This window comes from Lutra lutra, chromosome 14 (assembly GCF_902655055.1).
Source record: "Lutra lutra chromosome 14, mLutLut1.2, whole genome shotgun sequence".
Lineage (NCBI taxonomy): Eukaryota > Metazoa > Chordata > Mammalia > Carnivora > Mustelidae > Lutra > Lutra lutra.
This window is the reverse complement of record NC_062291.1, coordinates 81,788,920-81,806,084: the sequence shown is the minus strand read 5'-3', so window position 1 is coordinate 81,806,084 and position 17,165 is coordinate 81,788,920. Positions and strand designations below refer to the sequence as shown.

Here is a 17,165-nt window from a genome sequence, read left to right as displayed (position 1 = left end):
TACAATTCACTAATTTTTTTTCTGTGTTTAATCTACTGTCAAGCCTACCCTTGAATCTGTTTAATTATTGCTTTTTTCATTTCTGTTATTCATTTGGTTCTTTGTTACAGTTTTCAGTTCTCAGAATTCTCCATGAACTGTCATTTATTTCAGTTGTTTTAAAATTGATTTCTGATCATTATTTTATTTGGGTCTCCTGTGGTCTTTTCTAATGTCAGTTTTTCTCCCTTGGTTTCTTATCATTTGTTGTTTCCTTGAATATCTGCTTATTTTTCATTCAGTGCCAGAAACCAAATGGGAAAAATGTTGCAGGTAGTTTGAGGTTCTGAATGATTGTTCTAGAAACCTAAAACATCTGTATATGATATTTTTATAAGTTCCGTTGTAAGAATAAATAGGCATGAGAGAAGAGGGAACTGGTAAGAGTCAATAGAATTATCCTGGCTTCCTGATAGAGAAGGATTTGAGAGAAAACTAGGAGAAAATGAAGATCTCAAAGAGTATGGAGTGAGACAACTAAAAGAGTTGGCATCAAAGTGGGGATGGTAGACCTTGAGATTAAAATAAAAATAATCATAGGGAAAAAAATTCTGTGGGATATAATTTGTGTATTAACTAGAGTTTACAATTAGTCACTAGGTGAAAAGTCAAGGTAGTCTTAATGGAAGGTGTAGGTGTAGGTTAAGTTCTGAAGGAAATAAATTTGGTAAATAGTGAAGAGCAGGAATAGAATTTCAGGCTACACTGCTTTTCTTCTTCAAATTTCCTTTGAAATTACCTTTAGCCTGATTGTTCTAAAAATGTTCGGCATAGTATTAAGGGGTGGGGTGAGGACCGGAAGCCGTCATTTTTTTTTTTTTTTTTGCCACAAGCTCACACACTCTAGGTAGGTTCATACAGCTAGTGAACAGCCGGCGCTAAAGCTCTGGGCTCAAAACTCTTAATGTCCTCTGAGCCTTGATTCTTTGGGGATTTTAATACTTTTAAAAAAATATTTTATTTATTTATTTGACAGACAGAGATCACAAGTAGGCAGAGAGGCAGGCAGAGAGGGAGGGGGAAGCAGGCTCCCTGCTGAGCAGAGAGCCCTATGCGGGGCTCGATCCTAGTACCCTGAGATCGTGACCCGGGCTGAAGGCAGAGGCTTAACCCATTGAGCCACCCAGGCGCCCCGGGGATATTAATACTTGCCCAACCTTCCTCACATAGTTTTTGTCAACATTTCAAAAACAAAAATACTGTACAAATGTAATGTGGTTAATAATCACATGGCTGGTTGAAAATTGTGATGTGTAGTTATACTGAAGGAAAATTTTTCAAGAACTTACTACGTATGCATTTCATTTATTCATATAACTTAATTGTGCTAAGTAAAATTTGTGACAGATTTATGTGTGAATTAGAGCATGTCAACATCAGAAGTTTCTTGTTACATTTTTCTGCTTGAAGGCAAAAATATTACACGTACATTCTCATTATCTTTGAGAGAACGAATTTTCTTTTGGAATAGAAACCAAATACTATAAAAACAAATGAATTGTCACTTGATATAAATTTGAACTCTTAGTGTCTATTTAGATTCTACAATAAAATTTAAACTGTAGATTATTGGATAGTATATGTTACTTGATCTATTATGTAAATAAAGCAGTCCCAGTCCTAAAGGAATGTTACAATTCATAAGCAAAGCAGTATGTTAAAACTTTATTTTAAACTAAAGTATAAAATTGTTTCTCTGTCTCTAGGCAAAATTTGGTTTCTCTAATATTACCGGAATTGATTATTCACCTTCTGCAATACAGCTTTCTGGAAGTATTATAGAGAAAGAGGGTTTATTTAACATTAAGTTGAAGGTAACTATTATATTACTATAAATTTTTTATAATAAAATTTATAAAGTTTAAGCATTTCTAGAGTATATTTGCTAACAATATCTTTGAACTTGTAAATTAAGGATTAATTTATAAATAATCCAAATTGAAACATTTTAAAAAAATTTTTTAAAGATTTTATTTATTTATTTGAGAGAGAGACAGTGAGAGAGAGCATGAGCTAGGAGAAGGTCAGAGGGAGAAGCAGACTCCATGGAGCTGGGAGCCTGATGTGGGACTCGATCCCGGGATTCCGGGATCATGACCTGAGCCGAAGGCAGTCGTCCAACCAACTGAGCCACCCAGGCATCCCCAAATTGAAACATTTTTAAGTAACTGAAAATTTTCAGTCTAGTTAGCTTGGGGAAGTTATTTTTTCCTCTTCCTTATGTGTGAGTGTGTTAATTCTCATGTTTGTGAACACACACAAATACTAGCTGCTAACTTTGGATTAACTAGGTCAAAAAGTTGTAGATACGTAAAGTAGTAGTGCCACCAAAGATTAGTTCGTTTAGTTCGTTTATTTTTGTGTCCTGTGATCCACAAGGAGATGATGACTCTTGGATTTATAGATCTAGCCCAGGCTTGTCTGAGCTCTAGAATGATTTATTTATTTATTTTTATTTTTATCTTTTAGAGATTTTATTTATTCATTTGAGAGAGAGAGAGTGTGTGTGAGAGAGAGAGTATGAGAGGGGAGAAGATGAGAGGGAGAAGCAGACTCCCGTGGAGCTGGGAGCCCAATGTGGGTACTGGATCCTGGGACTCCAGGATCCTGACCTGAGCTGAAGGCAGTTGCTTAACCAGCTGAGCCTCCCAGGCGCCCTAAGCTCTAGAATGACTTAAAAACTGCATATTTTACAGTTCTGCCTGGATAGCAATAGTCTCTCATTTAGTCCAAAAGGAAACTCTTACTTTCTCTTTAAACCTGCTTTACTGCCGTTTTTCCATTTCTGTTACTGATACCACCATTCTCCTGTTGTATTAACTTAAAACTGGAGGAGTCATCCTTGATGCTTCTCTTTGCCTTAAGTCCTGTGTCTCCTTCTGTTTTATCTTCAGAGTGTATCAGGCACGTGCTCATTCCTTGCTGTTTCGTCTGTGCCCTCCTAAGTCCGAGCCGCCATCATTTCTTGCCTCCGTGGCTGCAGTGGCCTCTTCCTTGGCCTCTCCATTGCTCCTCTTGCCACCCTCTGTTACCACAGGGCAAGCAGAGTGACCTTTTAAAATGTCCGTCAGCTCGTGTCACTGCCTTGCTCACCAGCCTCCAAGGGCTTCCCTGTTGCATCGAGAATGGAATCTGAATCCCCACCCACCTTACGAAGCCCCTCCTTTCTCACCTGTTTTCCTCTTTCTCACCAGTATTCCAGTCACACGGGTTTGCTTTCTGCTCCTGAAACATGTCGGGCCTGTTCTCTTCCAGTCTTTCTACCTGCTGCTCTGTCGGAATATTCTTGCCCCAGATCTGAGCTTGTTTGGCTCATTCTCATCCGTCACATCTGCGCTCAGATAGCACCTTCGCAGACCTTTCCTGACTGCCTTTTCCAAAACATCTCTCTTCCCAGTCACTCACTGTGTTTATTATTCTGTTTCTGTTGTCTTCATAGCACTTCATCTAAAATTATTTGTTTAGCTTATTTATTTGTTGTCTCTCCCTTTAGAGAACATAAGATATATTCTCATACACGGACACTTTCTTTTTTTGTTTACTATTATATTCTTAGTGACTGAGAAATCCCTGCATTTGATAGGTGTTCACGACATACTTGTTGAATGAACGAGCACTTTGATACAGGTGTTTCAGATAGGACCTTCTCTAAACTTAGCTCTTAAGAATAGTGGTCATCCTGGGGCACCTGGGTGGCTCAGTGGGTTAAAGCCTCTGCCTTCAGCTCCGGTCATGATCCTGGGGTCCTGGGATCGAGCCCCGTATCGGGCTCTCTGCTAAACAGGGAGCCTGCTTCCTCTCTCTCTCTCTCTCTCTCTCTCTCTCTCTCTCTCTGCCTGCCTCTCTGCCTACTTGTGATCTCTCTCTGTCAAATAAATAAATAAAATCTTTTAAAAAAAGAATAGTGGTCATCCTTTGCTTCAGGTATAATGAATACTTTGGTGTGAGGGCGGAGGAAAGAAACCACGTTCTAATGTGAATAAACATAAAGATCCACATTTTAAAATCAAAGGGTTTTAGGTAATACAGTATTTATGATTACTGTATTAAGATTGTATGAATAATAGCTAGTTGCTCAGTTTTTCAAAGTAGCTTTTCAGAATTAAGTACACTGACGAAGTATTGTATTAAATGAAATTGTGGCAGATCACTGGCTCAGGTGCTTAAAATATACTAATAGGTTATTGAAAATGAATGATATGCTGATGTATGACTTCTACAACCTAAACTGCATGATATTTATAAAGTTAAGTAACTACAGTTTAAATAGTCCTCTGATTTCTTAAGCTTTATGCCATTCATTTTATCCTATAGTTCTTGCTGAGCTGCTGGGTCAGGGCTGAGCAACTTCTGATTTTACTGAGTTTAAGTCACGTAACTGGTAATCATATTAGCTAAAAAATCATTGTATTTCTAATGACCTGTTTTGAGTTCAGCATAGTTTTTGTCATCTTTAAGAACATGGCAAATATTCTACTTTTTGACAGAAATAACTTTCATAAGCTGGGCTTGGAGGCTCCGTTATGTGCTGGTATTATTAGGCCGTACACCTGGCTTTGATTTGTTTCTAAATTTGTAGAGATTTGGAATGTCCAGGAAACAGTGTCAGTCTCCCACTAATGTTAGCTTTAATGATCTTAGAATGAAGCACATAAAAGTTAGCTATAAAGTTGAAAATATGTTTATTATATGTAAAATGCCATCATAATTAATTGGTCTTTTTATCCGTAATCTTTACAGATTGTCACTTGAATTCAGGAGAGATTGTGTGTTAATTGTTCTCATAAAGACATTGATTTTTAATATAGGTAGAAGACTTTTTGAATCTTTCTACAAAGCTGTCTGGATTTCATATTTGTATTGACAAAGGAACTTTTGATGCCATAAGCCTTAATCCTGACAATGCGATTGAGAAGAGGAAGCAGTATGTGAAATCCCTGTCTGCGGCGTTGAACGTGAAAGGCTTTTTTCTAATAACCTCTTGTAATTGGACCAAGGAAGAGTTGCTAGATGAATTCAGTGAAGGTAAATGGCCATGTGTTGTTAATGTGTGCTTACCTTGGGTTTCATGTACTTAAATGTTTTTTTTTCCCCCCTTGGTGTTACAGTGTTTTACTGTTCTGTTTGTGGGAATTGCCTGCTTTTCTTCTCTTTTAACTGTATATGCAAAAGACAAAGAAATAATATCCTGAGATCCAGAGTCCTTTCTAAAATTTTCCAAGAAATCCTGGCAGTTAGGTACTAACATTTATGAGTCTATAAAAGTTAAGTTCTTCATCTAAGCTATATAATCTCTTATTTAGAGACTCAAACAGAAAGCATATACATTGTGCTTCTGACTTTAGTGTACTGATACAGTGGTCATCAGTAGTAATAGTAATCAGTCATATGCAAATGGGAGCAGTATTTTTAAAAATCTGACATGAGAGTTTGTAGTCTCTAAATACTTTGTGTCTTGCTAATGGTCATTTGGGTATTTAGGATTTATCTTTTCATTATACATAGAACAATTATTTTTAACGTTGCACAGAAAAAAAGTAGGGACTTTGTAGTAGAAATACTTGCTGTTAATTCTTGAGGACAGCTCTACCTTTTTCAAGGTTTTGGTGCCAAGACAGGAACCTTTCTCTCCCCGTTAAGAAATTATAATTAGTGCTGTGTCTACTACATGGGAGTCTTGTGAGAATGGAGAATCTGTAATCTATGCACAAATATTTTGAGTTCATTGGCAGACTGTCCTTGCATGTTTAAAGGAATATTTTACCTGCCAATTTGCTCATGTAGTGCACAGGCATTTCTGGGAAAGTACCTTGACAATCCAGGACTAGTATTTGCTTGTTTTTTTTCACAGACTCTTTTTTTTAAGATTAGCATGAAGTTTTATTAAAGAAATGAGAGGGATTTTTAGGATGGAATATTAATATGATATGGAATATTATGTTATGTGGAATATGGAATATTAATATGATATGGTACTAAATTTGTGTTAAATTTTGAATCTCAGTTGCCACAAGCTGATGGGAAATGAATTTATAACTATTTGCATGTATTTTTATCTTAGAGTTTGTTTTCTTTTTGGTAATAAGGGAATAGGCAGTAGGAGGGAGAACACTTAACACAGTCCTTTTGTGTGCATTCGGCAGGTTATACAATGTAAAACTTGAAGTGTTTGAAGCTTGAAATGAGAGCTTGTGGTTTCATTACTCTTGCCTCTAGAAAACAAGAATTATATGTGATTTATTGTCTTGTATTTCATGCCATTAATTTTATTATCTTCCATGTTAAATTTGTTTCGTTTAGAACTGCTGAGGCCCTGTATGCATAGTCTTTCCTTTTTCCTGAAGCTTGACAGTTTTAATAAATGCTTGAAGTTAACACTGTGTAGGGCAAGTTTCTTTCCTGGTTTTTAAATACAGGTGTTCTCTTTTACCCTTGGAACCACCAGACAAAAACATATTTGTCTGTCTTTGATAATGAGGAACAGACTTCAGCCTGGTAAAGAGTGCTTAAAATTGTGTCTGTGTCTGAGAACTACTTTAAGTTATGTTCAGTTTCAGAGCTTAATACAGAATTTCAGCAAAATGTTACAACAGGAAGTGTTAAATAAATACATAGAATTGAAGACATTTTTTAGGCATCTGTTTGAGAATATGGTGTTTGGAGTTAGAGATAGAACGCTAAATGAATACATGCGTCACTGCCCAGGGGCTTGCCAGTGGCTTTTCATGACTGGCTTCTGTGGTCCCTTTGACAGTCTTTTAAGGTTCTTTGCTTCTTTCCTTATTTGAAACAAAACTGTTGAAATAAATCTTGTATTTTTCCTTTATAGCGCTATTCATATAAACATTTTGTGTTGTCATTTGTTTTGGTGAGGATTACTTGAATCATTTGCCAGAGATTGGGATGTTCTAATTTGATGTCCAAGGAACTTTACTTTCTTAAAACCACTGAGTTAAAAACAACTCCAGAAAACCTGTTTTACTGCGTAAATAATCCAGATTTGTTATGAAAAAGATTGAAGAATGTCAATAACCCCAACACGAAGGATATAGGTTAAAATAACTAAAATAATTTATTACTTATCATTGGCTTACAACCACTTTTAAAATTTTGGTCTGTTACTTATTAAAATATAAGCACTTCAATTCTGTAGGTTAGTCCAAGGAGTTAAAAGATTAGTCTTGGAGAATTCACACAGATGGCTCCATTTTTCTCTCTCTTTTTTTAAAGATCTTATTTATTTATTTGACACGGAGAGACAGAGTGAGAGATGGAACATAGCAGGGGGAGTGGGAGAGGGAGAAGCAGGCTTCCCGAATCAGGGAGCCTGATGTGGGGCTTGATCCCAGCACCCTGGGATCATGACCTGAGCTGAAGCCAGATACTTGATCAATGAGCCACCCAGGTGCCCCTCCATTTTCTCTTGAACATTTTCATTACGAAGTATTTTAAACATGCGTAAAAATTACAGAAAAAAGATAGGGTTTGTACCCATGTATCCACCACGGTGACTATGTTTTCCAGCATTAAGAGACATCATGTTATTTAAAAGGCCTGTCCGTCTTTGGAGAAGTTTTCTTATCATTTTTTTTTTTTTTAAAGATTTTTTATTTATTTATTTGACAGAGAGAGAGATCACAAGTAGACGGAGAGGCAGGCAGAGAGAGAGAGAGAGGGAAGCAGGCTTCTTGCTGAGCAGAGAGCCCGATGTGGGACTCGATCCCAGGACCCTGAGATCATGACCTGAGCCCAAGGCAGCGGCTTAACCCACTGAGCCACCCAGGCGCCCCTTCTTATCAGTTTTAATGAGCATTTTGATTTATAGATATTTGTTAAGATTTGATGAAGTTTGATGAAGAATATGAATAAAAATGCACAGTTGATACATAATATATATCCTTTTATATTTTTTCTGTTTATAAGAGTTAGTTCAGCTGAAGCTCAAGGCAAGGAAGCTTTGAGAATGCAGACACCCCCACCTCGCAGGAAAAAAAAATCTACCCTCCAAACTAATAGTCCCATCGCTAAGGGAAAACCATGGTTAACTTCAGCCTTGCTTATCTTAGTTTTTAAAAACTAAATAATGAAATGTTAACTTTCCATTTCATTTTATCGTTCAGGAAAATACTGTGTTATCTTATTTTGATCTTTACAAAATCACTGTGAGGTAGGTAGGGGCGTTGTCATGTGTAAACTCCTTGCATAGAAACTGAGGGTCCTGGCCGCACCTCTTTCACCTAGGAAGTGGTAGAGCTGGAACTTGAACCCGGGACTCTTGAATCCACATTAATTTTTAAGTCACACTGTGCTGCTTTGGAAGTTACTACTTCCTTTTCTTTCCAGATCCTTCATTAGTTCAGTCTAGATCTTGGTTTTTGTTTACAAACTCTTTTTTTTTTTTTTTTGTCATGGTAAAATATATATAAGGTAAGATTTACCATTTAGCCATTTTAAAGATTTTATTTATTTATTTGACAGAGAGAAATCACAAGTAGGCAGAGAGGCAGGCAGAGAGAGAGGAGGAAGCAGGCTCCCTGCCGAGCAGAAAGCCCGATGTGGGGCTCGAACCCAGGACCTGGGATCATGACCTGAGCCGAAGGCAGTGGCTTAACCCACTGAGCCACCCAGGCGCCCCTCATTTAGCCATTTTAAAGCGTACGGTTCTGTGACATTAAGTACTTTCCCATTTTTGTTCAGCCATGAGCACCATCCATCTCCAGAACTTTTTCGTCTTCTACAAATTCATCTTGATTTCCACATTGTTTGATCCCTCTGTATTAAGTACATTTATATGTGTGACGTGGATTGAGTTACGACATATAAACCCCTCAGAACAGTGCCTGAATCCTGGGAAGACCTCAGCACGTGATGGCTGCTTCCTCCAAGTGAGATGGTTCGGCAGTCTGGGGGTGAGGTGGAGTGTAGGGGATCGTAGACAGGAAGTGGGGGAAAGAGGAATGGATGGAAAGCCTCTTTTCTGCAATTTAATTTGGGGCTCGTCTGTTCCTTGTTCAGTTTCAAGCGTTAGTGGGTATGCACTCTGCGCACACAGTAGAACTGAAAAATTATCAAGTGAAATTCCGTCACAGTTAATAGTTTTATAAAAGGTTTGCAAGTACATTGTTCATACAAATTTCCCTTAACTGTGGGATTCAGTCCCTATTAAAAGTATTTTAATCTTGTCTGACAGGATTTGAACTTTTCGAAGAGCTGCCAACACCCACGTTCAGCTTTGGAGGCAGATCTGGAAACAGTGTAACGGCATTGGTTTTCCAGAAAACGTGAGACTTTCCACTCGACAAATTCAGTTAGCTTCGTTAAGAAGCTCCACATCAAAGTTAACCTGACACAGAAAATGCCAGTGCAAATAAATGCTTAGTAAGTACCCAGGATGCACATGTTGAAGAGATGAAATGGGTTGGTAAGAATATGAACATGTGAGTGGTTGAGTTTTAGAGACCAACCAAGAACCATTTAAAGTTTTCTTTTGTATTTGAAATGTAAATATTTTTCTCTTTGATTCAAAAAAATTTCCTGTAACTGCTGAACAGTCAAAAACCTTAAAGCAGTAAATGAATTTACAGAAAGCATGTATTTTTGGTTTTTGTGCCTTGGAAAAGTTGAATCGAATATAGCTGCTCATTAAGATTTGATGAAACTACTCCAGGGTGAGAATAATAAAGACCTCTTTCTCAGTGTTTTATTAAACTGTCTATGAAACATAGTAAAAGTATAATATTTTGGGTTGAATGGTGGTTATTTTAAAAAAATTTTTTAATACCTGAGAAAAGTCCCTTAGTTTTCATGTGTATAATTAAACAAAATCAGATAAATGTATGAGTTGATCAAGAAATATTTATTGAGCTTGTATTTTGCTGCTAATGGCCTTTTACATACTGTGAAGGATAAACAGGAAGTAGGAAAGACAGCTAACAGATCCTATTATCTGCTAGCACCGTGTTAAGTTACATTATGGTATTAAGTCACTGAATCCTCCAGATATCTTCTCAAGGTATTTATTAACTTATTCCTGTTTCTTCATATCGAAGGGCTAGTACTGGGCACCTGACTGGCTCAGTTGGTAGAGCATGCAACATGATCTCGGGGTTGTGAGTTCGAGCCCCACATTGGATAGAGAGATTACTTAAAAATAAAATCTTTATTTATTGATTTTAAAGATTTTGTTTATTTGTCAGAGAGAGAGAGAGCACAGACAGGGGGAGCAGCAGGGAGAGGGAGAAGCAGACTCCCTGCTGAGCAAGGAGCCTGACGTGGAACTCAATTCCAGGACCCTAGGATCATAACCTGAGCCGAAGGCAGCCACTTAACCAACTGAGCCACCCAGACGTCCCAAAATAAAATCTTAAAAAAAAAAAAAAAGCTAGTATAGGATGGAGCCAGGATTCTTTGGGTCTGACTAAAACCCCTTCTCTTCCTCCAGCATATTCTGCTTCCCGGGGGCTAAGTCTTTGCCTTACTGGTACTTGCAGTTCAGTAGGGGAACCAGGCCTGGTCCAGAGAAGACACTGTCAGAGAAATTGAATAGTCGAATTTTCAAGAGTTCTGCAGCTCCTTGTTGTGACAGTGTTGGTCTGTGAGTGCGTCATCCTTCACTACTTTTCTCCATCTCCCTTTTGTCTTAACAGACTTGCCTAACCAAGAACTGAGTAGTGTCATTATTTTGGGAAGGGGTGGTGTAGGCTATAAGTGTATATAAGCCTTCGGGGATGTGGGGACAAAGATATTTTAGTTAGGGCTAATTAGAAAGAGAAAGTTTGGGGCGCCTGGGTGGCTCAGTGGGTTAAGCCGCTGCCTTCAGCTCAGGTCATGATCTCAGGGTCCTGGGATCGAGTCCCGCATCGGGCTCTCTGCTCAGCAGGGAGCCTGCTTCCCTCTCTCTCTCTCTCTTTCTCTGCCTGCCTCTCTGTCTACTTGTGATCTCTCTCTGTCAAATAAACAAATAAAATCTTTAAAAAAAAAAAAAAAAAAGAAAGAGAAAGTTTATTTGTTAATGTTTTTGAAGAGATATGTTAATATATAATGCCAGTTTTGTATTTGGGATAATATTTTCATATTGGAGCCACAATACAGATTTTAAAGTGATACAATTTTTGATGATTTTCAACTTTTTGGATTGGTTGGGTTTTTGTTTGGCAAATGTTAACCTAGTAACGAGTAAGCCTAGCATTACAGTCCTTTTTTCTTTTCTTTTTGTGTCTGAGTGGGGGCAGGGGTACGGGGAGAAGAGGGGCTTGATTTAAATCAACATTAATCAACCGTTAAGATTACTACCTGCCTTGCACAAGATAACTGAAGACATTTACAAAAGCTTTCAACACAAATAACATTGTTTGAAAATCTTTAATTTTTAACACGTAAAGAGTGAGGAGTTCCTTCAAAATATATGTGATTTAAACTTACAAAAAAATTGCGTTAATGTTACAAATTAGGCAAAGGATCTTAAACCACAGGAAACCAGTTCATAATTTATTGAGGAGATCTGGTCTTTGTTTTTTCATATTACTGTTCCTTGATATCAAATAGGATAGTAGTGTGGAAGTACTTTTTTTTAGAATTTTGAGTTGTTACGTATGGTATTTTAAAGCATCACTCTAACAGAAAGAACTTTCTGTGGTCCAGACGGAGGCACTGGGTTTGATTCACCAATAGCTTGGAGTGGGCCTTTGTTGAAAATCTCCTTGAGTCACCCTTGTGGCGGGGGATGTATGTTCCATTTGCAGAGACGAAGGATTTGGGGGAATCATGGAGCTGTTGCTAAGGTCAGGAGAAGGGATTTGTCATCTCTCCTTATCGGTTAATCCTGCTGGAAGCCAGCCTCTCAGAGGTTGAAATTAGAACAAATTTGGAAGGTCCCAAATGCGAACACTAAATTAGTATTTTCAAATAATACCACACTTTAAAAAACCAGGCCAGTAAATGGCCCCAAGTTACTGAAGCAAGTCGTAAATATGTGACTGTTAAACTGAATTTCGTTAAAGCACGTGACTGTGTGGGTAACTGGAAGAAATTATACGGTTATAAAAGGGAGCAGTGAGTTATGTAGTGAGCGCTGGTTTCTCTGCATAAGAAGTTGGAATTGTAATTTTATTTCATCAATAGACACTCTTATTTTGAGGAAACTTGTTTGAAATGCAAACGAAGTTTCTTTCCAGAGCCTGCATGCCATTGTTGCTTCTCATTACGCTGTTACTGCTGCAGAGCCGGGCGTCTGTGTGTAGGCAGCGCGCGCGCGGGCCAGTCCGAAGGGATTTGAGGCTGAATGGGTGGGTTACACCAATTAACAAATAGAAAGTTTCAGAACATTTTGTTTTAAGCCAGGTGCACAAGTTAGAGTTGCTTTTTGGGACTGGCATATGAGAATCAAACCTGACACTCCTCTTGGCAGCTTGACTGAAGCCATTTTAAAATAAGTACAAACTGTCCTTGAATTGATTTTCCCCCCCATTGTAGTAGCAGCAAGTTTGCCTTTCTTCGTCTGTGACATGCCTGCAGTTTTCTGTTATTTGGGGGGAGGAAGGGAGGTAAACATATACAAAAAAGACTTCTATTTATTTTTTATTTTTAGTTTTTAAAAAAAGATTTTATTTATTTATTTGACAGAATGAGAGAGAGCACAAGTAGGCAGAGCGGTGGGCAGAGAGAGAGAGGGAGAAGCAGGCTTTCCGCTGAGCAGAGAGAGCCCAATGTGGGGCTCCATCCCGGGACCCTGGGATCATGACCTGAGCCAAAGGTAGCCTCATAACCGACTGAGCCACCCTGGTGCCCCGTACAAAAGACTTTTAGTCTTTGAGTGAATAATGTATTTCAGTTCACTTTTTATTTTTAATTTTCTGTGATACTGTAATATAGTATACTATATGTTGACCTTAATTCACGTTCATCCGGAGTATAGTAGAAAGCTTAATTTTTAAGGAACCTATGTTAGTCTCTAACCTTTGAAATAATTTTCCTTAACTTGGTATGCAAAGAAATAGAGTATCCCTGCTTATGTCAATAGACTCTGATATATGTTTTCTTAAATAATTTTATTTTATGTATTTATGCATGCATGTGTCTGGTAGTCCATAATGAAAATATATACAAATGTGAAAACTCAGTTGCTCTCCAAGCCGGCATTCTGCTGCTGTGGGGAGGCCTGGGTTTGATTTCCTGTTGTTGGCACTGTGAGCTAGAGTGTGCGTGCTCCAGAGACAGCTTTCTGCTTTGAAAGCAAGAGACCAAGTGTCTTGTGTTCCACAGTAGTAACCTCTTTAGCTAATTGTATGTGTGGGGGTTGTTGATGGGCTCTGAAAGGAGTCTTGTCTAGTACACTTCACTGGAAGGAGGCTGCCCACGACCTAGAGCTTGATTGTGGGAGACCAGGAGCATGGTAGGTTGAAGAACAATTGCTTAGTGGGAAAAAATTAGGAAACCCTTGTCATTTCTCTGTTAAGCAGGAAACAGAGATGTCCTTAGATGAAGGGGGAGCACATGAGCATGTTTTATTAACAGTTAATGGAAGAAAATTAATGCTAATTTATTCTTCATACACACCATGCAATTTGTTAGAAAAGTAAAAGAATAGTTTGAAATTCTTTGGTCAGTTGATGGGTTCCTATGTTAGGGGCATAGAATGAAACTCAGCATTAAGCAGACAAATACCCAGGCCCACAGGCTACATAAATGCTGAATAAAACCAGCTCTACAATAGAACTCTGAAAAGCGAGGGGTAAGAAGCCTAAGGAATGATTGAATATGACCTTAGCAAAATCCCTGGAGTGTCGTTGAGAGATCATTCATTTCCAGCTTAGATGTCAAGATGGGCTCCAGTAACCAGGAAAAAAGAGAGCTTGAGTCAGTCCTTACTGAGTTTTAAAAAATCTTTACAACTCAGTGCATTAGACTAATCATTAAAAGGGCTTCTCTAACTGAATTTTGAGCTGTCACTGTGTAGACCTGTAGTGTAGGCTCAGAGAAACCAAATTAAAAAGATAGGAATAATTCGCAGGACCTGAATGTATCAATATCATACTTTTATGGAGTAGGACTTCAAAAACTGGATGTAGAGGCTGGCAGAATGTACTTTTGTCATGCTGATACTATTGTAAGGAAGACTTACAACCGCGAGGTCAGTTGTGCCTTAGAGTAATTGCAGATTACTTGCCCAGTTTATTAGAAGAAGATAGGGAAAAACCAAAATGTACCTTTTTCATTTCTAAGTGGCCTATTCTGAAGAAATGATAAATTCTTTTATGTTATATTTTAAAACATGTATTATTATTACTGCATCGGAAAATAAGTGTTTTGTGAGTGATCTTTGTTGTGCGTGCTGTCCAGAAGCTTTTTAAGAAAAGCCAATCTAACACATTTGTTTTCCCAAATACCTAAAAATTTACATATGAACCAGGATTAGCGTATCCTGGATATTATATGAGGAACTTAAATACGAAAACACTCCTGTTGCATAAGGGGACCTTGAATTGTATTTCTCATTCTTCATTAACATACTTACCGATGAGGCAGTTTATTATTGCCTGTGACTCTAGCAGATCCGAAGTGCCTTTGGGAGGGTCGCAGCTCTCCTGCTCTGGCCCTCCATGCTGCTTGTCAGAGCTGGGCAGAGTCGGGGGAGGGAGCTAAATGGAGAAGGGAGTGGGTGCTGTCAGCGCACGTTTTCTCTTCACCCCTCTAGTATGAAAATGTCAGTCCTTTGTTCCCATCTAATTTTAGTACATCCTGGCTTAAAAAAAAAGAAGTTAGGATGCTTTCCAACCCTGGAACTTTGAGGGGTGGGGTGGGCGGGGGAAGGGGAGAGGAAGGAGCAGTTTACATTCCATATCCGTCTGCCTTTCTGCAACAGCATCTAGGCCCTACTCAGTTGATTCTGGTAATGAAATAAATTTAGATGCACTGAAGCAGCAATAATTAAGTTTTCCTTCCATGTCCTCAACAAGAAGCCTAGTTGGAGTCTGAATGGGGAAAATCATAATATGGCATTTAATAAAACAAAGTGGGCTGAATTAAAGAGCTGTGTGCAAGGTTTGGAAGACAGGCCTGAAATTGTGAATGAAAAACTGCATGTTGTCTTCTTTATAAATGTAACCTTTGAGGCCCATTTATGATTCAGCGAAACTGCTTTTATGCTATTGTTTTGAATGAGAATAATATTTGTTGATTTTTGAGAAGCAATCCTAACCAAGGCGCACAGGTCAGAGCTGTTTATTCCTTGTGGAAACCTTCTCAGGTGGAGAGGGAAAGAGCTGATTTCGTGAAGAGAACCAGTTGGGTCAAAAAATTGATAGGATAGTTTGTTCAGCAGATAGGACTGAATTCCATATGGCTTTGTAGTTGGAAGTACTGATCGTTGTAGTTATTATTTAATTAAAAAGTAATTAACCAGATTAAGCTAGGAGGGGAAATCCACTTGTCGGATGCACCAGGAAATAAGCCCATCTTTTCCAGAGGTTTGGTGCTTAAGTGTGCTGAGGTTTCCTCTTGGAATCTCTGTATGGTAAAGATGTTTAGATAGCCAGAAGAAGGAGGCATCATTTTGTTATTAAATCCATTTGATTAATGATTTAATCTGTGACACCTGCAGTATTATTTTCTGAACTTGAAATTTATTTTCATTCCTTTCATTTTAGAATAACCTAGTGTTTAAAATCTGTTAATAGAGTAAATATTGCAGAGAAATGATTTTTTTTTTTTTAATACTAAATTTGGGAGGAAAAAAATGATTGGAATATAGGCAGGTCGCTTTTCTTTCCTGGGCTCCAGTTTTCCTCCCTGTAAAATGAGGGTGGTCAGTAGGTGATATTTAAAGTTCTTCTCTACCCCTGTCCTAGTCAGCTTGGGCTGCCATTGACTGGGGGGCTTAAACAGTGGAAATTTACTTTTCACAGTCTGGAGACTGGGAAGTCCAAGGTCAAGGTGCATACAAGGCGGGCTTCATTCTGAGGCCTCTGCTCTTGGCTTGCAGGTGGCTGCCATCCCCTGTTTGTTCACACGGCCTCCTCCTCCTGCATGCTTACGAGAGAGGGTGGGGGCCAGCTCTCCTGTGTCTCTTCTTAGAAGGGCGCTAATTCCATCTCCAGAGCCACCCACATGACTTCATCTGACTCTGTTTACCTCCTAGAGGCCTCACTTCCAAGTACCTTCACATTGGGACTTAGGGCTTTAGCATGTGAATTTGGGGGCAGGACACAAATGTTCAGTCCATAATACCTGCTGAAATTGATCTAAGATTTAGAGAAGGGCTCATGAAGTAGGTTCCACTACAAATGAGAAGTTTAAATGCTCCCACTAGGTAAGTACCAGTTGGTAGGTCACTTTACTGTTCCGTTAAGCCACGGTGTCTATGTATATGAGAAATAGGTGTACATATAATAAAACATTTGGAGAAAAAATCATGTATTTTTCCATCTAAAACATCTTTTGTGCATTCATTGGTAAACTTCAGATTTTTGTATTGATTGTCATATATATTTTTGGTAATTCAGTTTGCATTTTTTGACCATAGCCATGTTTTATCCAAGAGGAAATTTCCATCTGATTGTTTAGGCTCCTTCAGTTTTACATACAGAAACATAGAAATCAAGATTGGGCCTAAGCAAACACAAAGGAATCATTCTCACAGATGATCTAATTTAGAACCATAAAGTCCCAGGGCTCTGAGACTTTACCTTCTCATGCTACACAGAAACCCATGCTTGAATAGGCAGTACATGGGTCTGCCCTTCTCAGGCCTTGTAACCTCTCTGGGTTACTGTCTTCCTGTCGTATACCTGCTTATCCCCTCAGGGAGGCTGAAGTATGTTAAAGATGCCGGGAAAGTGCCTAACGGATAGTAATACTTTTTTTTTTTTTTTAAGATTTTATTTATTTATTTGACAGAGAGATCACAAGTAGGCAGAGAGAGAGAGAGAAAAGCAGGCTCCCTGCTGAGCAGAAAACCCGATGCGGGGCTCGATCCCAAGACCCTGAGATCATGTCCTGGGCCGAAGGCAGAAGGTTAACCCACTGAGCCACCCAGGGGCCCCCGGATAGTAATACTTAAATGTGGTTTCCTTTCAGAACATTTCTTAAAAGCAGTTCCAGTGTAGCGGAGGGAGAAGCAGTTGTGGACA

At 38.6% G+C, this 17,165-nt stretch overlaps 1 protein-coding gene across 7 annotated transcripts in view; it reads left to right on the top strand.

Moving 5' to 3' along the window:
- Window positions 1-17,165, top strand: part of EEF1AKMT2 (EEF1A lysine methyltransferase 2) — a 71,466-nt gene that overhangs the window by 13,953 nt on the left and 40,348 nt on the right. For 4 of the 7 annotated variants that reach the window (XM_047702337.1, XM_047702335.1, XM_047702338.1 and 1 more), the window contains 3 exons: window positions 1,746-1,853; window positions 4,848-5,064; window positions 9,230-9,763. In XM_047702337.1, coding sequence (XP_047558293.1) covers window positions 1,746-1,853; window positions 4,848-5,064; window positions 9,230-9,324 — 420 coding nt within the window. In that variant the 3' untranslated portion in view covers window positions 9,325-9,763. Of the gene's footprint in view, window positions 1-1,745; window positions 1,854-4,847; window positions 5,065-9,229; window positions 9,764-10,480; window positions 10,807-17,165 lie in introns of those variants that run through there. The other 3 variants (XR_007122665.1, XR_007122664.1, XM_047702336.1) reach the window with 3 other exon arrangements.